This window comes from Mercenaria mercenaria, chromosome 12 (genome assembly GCF_021730395.1).
Source record: "Mercenaria mercenaria strain notata chromosome 12, MADL_Memer_1, whole genome shotgun sequence".
NCBI classification, from domain to species: domain Eukaryota; kingdom Metazoa; phylum Mollusca; class Bivalvia; order Venerida; family Veneridae; genus Mercenaria; species Mercenaria mercenaria.
Window position 1 is genome coordinate 9,362,877 of NC_069372.1, and position 6,604 is coordinate 9,369,480.

Consider the following 6,604-nt stretch of genomic DNA (forward strand, 5'->3'; position numbering starts at 1 on the left):
AAATTAAAAAAAATACAGAATTTCACTACTTTTTCAAAGCCATTAACTATTTAAGCTACCAAACTATATTTTTAATGGCATGATTCATGGTTAAAAATGGGTGTTTTAATGGTATTTTAACATGTAACCCATTAATATTGAGAAACATGTTAAATAAAGTGATGCAAGAATTAATGGGGTTAATTAACAGTTTTTCCTATTTTAATGGATATTTTACAGGGTTTTAAACCATGTTTAATGGTATGTGCATCCAGTAGTGATAGGTAATAGTGCCAGTGTATTTACAATTTGTAATTTACAATGAAAGTATGTAACTGGGAGAGTGTTCCACAGTTTTGGATCAGTGTAAGCATAGCTCCGGTTGCCTTACATCACTGTCCTGGTTTTGGCATATTCAGGTTTTGACATAACTAATGACACGGTGTCTATAGACTGGCCCGTAAACTTCTATAAGTTTTCTCAGTATACTCGGTAAAGCTCCTGTAGATCCTTGAAGAGAATATATCTTTTATTGTTTTATATACAGATTAGAAAACATGCAATTTGTAACAATATGTGAACAAATTAAAGGATAGTATATACACAGCTGGGCCTGAATCAATAGTTATCACACTTTTTGAAATCAAAGATTAAGCATAACATAATTAAGACAAATTTAGAGATGAAAAATTGCCAATTAATGTCTAATAAGAATAATGAAACAATATATATACAGTTTTGAGATTGCTATTGTTTTCTTTATAACAGACAGGAGGAAAGAGAGAAAAGGTGCAAACAGAACAAAAGAGAACCTAAACAAATGTGTTAAATAATTTCGAGAATTTGAGGTCACATCCGTGTCGTCTTTGATTAAATCAAAAATCTATTTATGCAAGGAGAGTATTTAACCGTTAGCGCATTATTAATGACACAAGAGAAAAAAACGTAATCTGTAATTAGTTTAAAACTCTGTACATCCGTTAAAACAAGTCTTTTTTTTCAAAATCTACAATATTAATAACATAACTTCAGTACAACATAATATAAATTCAATGAAATACTTGCACGTGGTGATATCGTATAGAGAACACGTCGGGTAAATGAAAATAAATGTTGAAAATTAAAACTAACGAACTGAATAGCAATAAAACAAACTTGGATAATATTAAAAGTATTGCTATACACCTAAATAACCGGGTAATTATATACTTACAATCAAAACAGATAAATGTATGATGCAATATAAGAGGTTATTGTTATATATCAATAGAGTAGTAATTTTATCACGTGTAATATGAAAACAATATGTTGCAATACCTTTCTGTTTATGGGCTGTTTATAGTTATCTAAACCAAATGATTATAAAGCGGGCCGAAACATTTATAAACCGAATAGTGTTTCTAATAAGGACAGATTCATACATTCATTAAGGTAGTTCTTAACGTTTGATAAACCTGAAATCATGGTGTAACGTCATTTATCTGGATAAATAGAGAATACCAGTATTAGGTTACTGTTTGATAAATTTTTATTTATTAGGCGAGTTGAAGAAAATATATTAGGCGAGGCTTTGCCGAGCCTTATATTATTTTTGCAGACGAGCCTAATAATTTTAAAATTTTCAGACAGTAGTCCAATATTCTACTTATCCTACCTGCTCAGAAAATTGGGGAAAAAAAGTCGTTGGAAAGAGCAACAGCGTGCGGACTTGTCGTCATATATGACGTTTGCAAGTGCAATTCAATTTGTGGATAAAATTAAAAAATTGCAATAACTTTTTTGTTTCTGGATAAAAACATTTGATATTACCACTTATTTTCTTAGGTAGAACATTTCCAATACAACCATAACGGTTTCAATGAAAAAGTCAGAAAAAAGTTTTCAAAATTTCCGGCTGAAGTGCTATGAAATTATTTAAAGTGAAAAATTGCAATAACGTTTTTGTTTCTGGATAAAAACCTATGATTTGACCACTCATGTTCTAAGTTCAAACATGTCCAATGCAACGGTGACGGTTTCAATGCAAAAATTTGATAAAATATGTGATTTCAAAAGTTCATGCAAAAGTGGTATCTTGACACTGACTAGATTAAGCAGGCCGATTATGTGCTATATCTTGTATGAGGGTAGGATAAAGTAGAAAATGCACCCGGCCTACGATAGTGAAAATAATCCTGCGTAATTTTACCTCGTATGTACATTTATAATAGTAATCACAATATTTTCCTCCTGAATATAAAAAGAAAAAACTTCTTTACATTTGGAATAATTCCTTACAATGCACTCAAATCCGCTTTGCATTTGAGGACGTCTGAAATCATAGGCAATCGTAAGGAAACGGACCTGTACATTATATTTGAACATAAAGTATAAACGCTATCTTACTCACCAACTGTTAAAAAGATTCATTGAAATCTACACTGTAGTAAAAAAATATTTTTCGTAAAAAACATAATATCACAGTTGTGACTTTTCCTTTGACTTTCATTATGTAATTAAAGTAAGGTTTCATTTTTTTAACATGTCCAGCAATATGATCGAGCATATGACCGTATTTTTATAATTTACAATAGTGGCCACAATAATTTCTTCCTAAATATAAAATATAAAAAGGAGCACGTGAAATAATTTCTAACAAACTATTCGAATTGGCTCTGCATTTGTGGATGTCAGAAATCATAGGCAAAGCATAAGCACAAGAACCTGTACATTTTATTTGAACGTAAAATATAAAAGACATGTGGACTCATCAATTGTTAAAAGTTTCGTTAAAATCTACAATATAGTAAAAATATCTTTTCCTTGACTTTCATTATTAAATTTCAGTAAAGTTCCAATTTTTCATATCTGTCTAGCAAAATAATCAAGCATACAACCTTATTTTTTCGAATGTTCTAAAAATATTCTGAAAATTAAAAGTCAGGGTTTAATCACATTCTACATTACAGAAAACTGAAAGCGCAAAACTACCATAATTTAATAACACCTCTTATAAGGACGGACGCTGATATATTTATTTTCCTTGTATTATTAATCAACAAACATCTACATTGTTTAAGTCTAAACATTTATGACACTTTAACGACTATATCATAGTTATATTTGATCATAAAACATGTTTAAAGTAAAACAAATATTGCTGTCCAATATAGAATTTTATCAAATCATCTTGTTTCAAAGCATTAGTGTAGTTGTGTATTTCCTTATTTTCAATCATATGGCCAAATAAATTATATTGGTAAGTGTGCTTATATATTCACAATTCGCAAAATTTTAGTTAAAGTCCCTATTATCTATATCATTTTTATTATTGTTTTGAACTTTTTTGCATCAAAACCTATCTATTTCAAAAAAGTAATCTTAAGTACGACAGTAAGGCTGGCTGTTAACACTTAATACACGGGATATAACAGATACGGGACATAATAGATATGCTACATGTACCATAACGGCTACCAGGCATTATTCTATTTTTTCCCAGATAGATGAAATTTCGCGATCACTTCTAATAATCAAACATGCAGGAACACCTTAAACAAACTCAAACGACGACCATGATGGTCCTTTGACGCTCACCTGCATATTTTATAAGCAAAATAACTGGACCTTTTCCACTGAAATTTACGTTTCTGAAGGAAAGAGCACATTTTGACAAGATTTGACAGAAGATTACCTGAAAATAATTTCAGACTGAAATACTATTTATAAAGATTTTAACAGAAATCAGAAAAAATGACAGAAAAAAAAACAAAATTGAAAACAGACCATATGGCAAAGGTTGGTGAATTGATATATTTCTAATATTTTTTTCTTTAAACGCGTCGCAAATCAAATTTAAGAAAGAAAATATTTACCACAAAAGATAATAGGTAAGGGTAGATTTCTCGGAAGCACAGTGCACCACAAACACAGCCTCAGAGTCACGCTTTTGCAAAGTAGGCCCACAACAAAAAGAAGCTGCAACGGAAAAAGACTGGTTGCTTCAAAAATCCAACAAGTACATTTTAATGTTGTGCAAAATAAAGACAGAGGAGGGGGAAGGGGTAAGGGGTAGAAAGGGGTAGGGGAGGGGGTTGAAGGGAAAAGTAGAACAAGGATGAATATACAAGGTAATGCTACGTTTCTTAGTCACAGTTACACTACAACGTAAACCACAGTAGCGCTGGCATTCGTGTACAAAAGACAAACACGCACCCACACACAACTAACTAACATAGATAAACAGACAAGTAAGATATAACAACATATTTTCATTTGCAAAATAACATTTTTATATTTATTTTACTAATAAGTGAAACAAGTTTTGAAAACATATATTTTGAAAATGTAGAATACTTTCAGACAGAAAAAAAGCGAACATTCTAACTATACAAAGTAAACACATACCCCTATTTCACGAAAATACTCAATTTTGTTAATTGACTTAAGTACGTTAGTTTGTAAGTATTTACTTTTTTTAAGCAAATTAAAGTCAGTGAACAAACTTAAGTATTTTCGTGAAGTAGGGGCCAGCATCCTTGGAACCCTTGAGTACACACCGCCAAACAGGCCACTTACCTTCATAAATCGCGATGTTTTCAAATAGTGGCATCACTTTGGCAGAGTGAGACACATTATGCAAATAGAAAATCATGGGATGAAGGTAAAGTGATGTGATGAGGATAAACGCGCTAGATGCTAGAATGACAAGTAGTTGCTTCGTTTGAAAATATGTCTTTTCTTGATAGATTTTTGTCCTTCTTTCCCTTCCACTCCTCACACTCTGACACACATACAGTTGTGTTCATATAAGCGGGGTTCTTTTAAGGTTACATCAGAAAACTAAAAAATAAATAGTAATATACATATACAAAATACTTGAAACATATTCAATTACAAAACAAACATATAAAGTATGTTAGTTTATTGCAGGTTCACCAGCTACTGCCTTCCTACTTCAGTAATGATACACACAAAACAAATGCACGTAATAGAACACTACAGATTTCATTACATATATTACAAGTTATATACATGTAGTACAGTTGGTACACAGAATTATGTTAGATACATCTGACAGAAGTGTCACTCTCTAGGGATACTTCATCTCAACAACAGTCACTCTATAGCCTTATCGCACTTAAGAAACATCAGGGCTTCAAAGTTTTCATCATTCAGAGAGCATCTCTCTGCACGAAACATTTTTCCACCAATAGAAAATAGTTTTTCCACTGGAGCAGAAGAGGCAGGAAGGGTCAGATAAGTCTGTGCTAACTTTGACAAAGCAGGGTATTTTTCCGAATTTGATTCCCAGTAATGAAGAGGATCTGAAGCAGTGTCCAGTAAATCTTCTGCCAGATACATGTCAGTCTCACTTATACGCCCAGATACATGTCTCTGCTTTCTAGGTGTTCTAGGCAACAAGCTAAAAATGCCCACTGGTTTTGGAACTTTTTCAGGCGGTGACTTGTGTTCAGTGCTTGGTAAAACCACTGTGCTGCACCTCATTTTCGACAGTGCAATGTGTTGATCTCTGTCATAGTCAGACTCACACCATGGTAACTTAAACCGTGGATCCAAAATTGAAGCCATGCAATAATCTTCATTTTCTTCATACTTAGACTGGCGTTTGTCAAGTGAAGCCTTAAGTGTAGTAACCATGTTTGTATTGTAAGTACTAGCCATTGCTTTCATCTGAGCTTTTAGTGAAATACACAGTGGTACAGCCAAACTGGCACTAACACTTCTTTCTCGTTGAACTTCTAACGTAGCCTCTTCAAATGGCTTGAGCAGTTGCCAAACTTCACCCAGAAGTTTTCTTTCATAGGAAGACAGTTTCTGTGGACAATCCAGTGAGCTAAGTTTATCCTCCGGCACTGCCAAAACTGATTGAATCATATATAGCTGTGAGTTCCAACTTGTACAATTAGCAGCTTGTAAGCGTTTCTCATCTTCAAGATACTCTGATGCCAAAACAGATTTTCTAACATAGCTGACAATTGTAGAAGCCTTTGAAATAAGCTGCTTCAAATGATTTCCACACTGGGCAAGACCATCTTTTACAACAAGTTGTAAGGAATGAGCAAAACAGCTGCAATGCTTTGGAAAGTTATCAAAAGTATCTGTTTCAGTTTCACAGCTTTCAGTTTCATCACATAGACTCTCAACTGCTTTTAAATTATCATCCCCATCAGATGTTTGTGATTCATCAAATCCTGGAAGTGGACAGTTAAATGCTTTCAACATATTAGCTGCATTGTCTGTTACAATATTTGATACTTTATGCCCAATTTCAAAGCATGCGATGGTTTCTTCGTACTCTTGACGTATCTTTTCACCTGTGTGTCTGCCTTTAAACCTAGAACAAGCCAGCATTACAGATTTTAACTGCCATTCCTGTATGAAATGTCCAGTAACTCCCAGAAAAGCTCTCATTTGTCTATTTGTCCATAGTTCTACCGTCAAGCATACACTCTGCGCAGATTTCAACTGAAACTTGATATCATTTTTTACTTCTGCACATTTTCCATGAATAAGTTAACTTGTCAAATGCTTACGACTTGGAACCTGATATTTTGGACCTGCCTTCTCCATGAGATTCTTAAAGTACTGACTGTCCACAACTGACAAAGGAACAAGGTCGCCA

The 6,604-nt window shown here is 33.1% G+C and overlaps 1 protein-coding gene across 1 annotated transcript; it reads right to left on the bottom strand.

Moving 5' to 3' along the window:
• Positions 1–4,503: 4,503 nt before the first annotated feature.
• LOC123534690 (zinc finger BED domain-containing protein 4-like) lies at positions 4,504–6,393 on the bottom strand. Its single transcript, XM_045317036.2, has one exon. The coding sequence runs from the start codon at positions 6,391–6,393 to the stop codon at positions 5,077–5,079; it is 1,317 nt and encodes a 438-aa protein (XP_045172971.2). The 3' UTR covers positions 4,504–5,076.
• Between the last annotated feature and the right edge of the window lie 211 nt (positions 6,394–6,604).

What these genes read in the sequence shown, in the direction of transcription:
- LOC123534690 (XM_045317036.2), bottom strand. Translation starts at nt 6,393, where the DNA reads ATGAGAGCTTTTCTGGGAGTTACTGGACATTTCATACAGGAATGGCAG.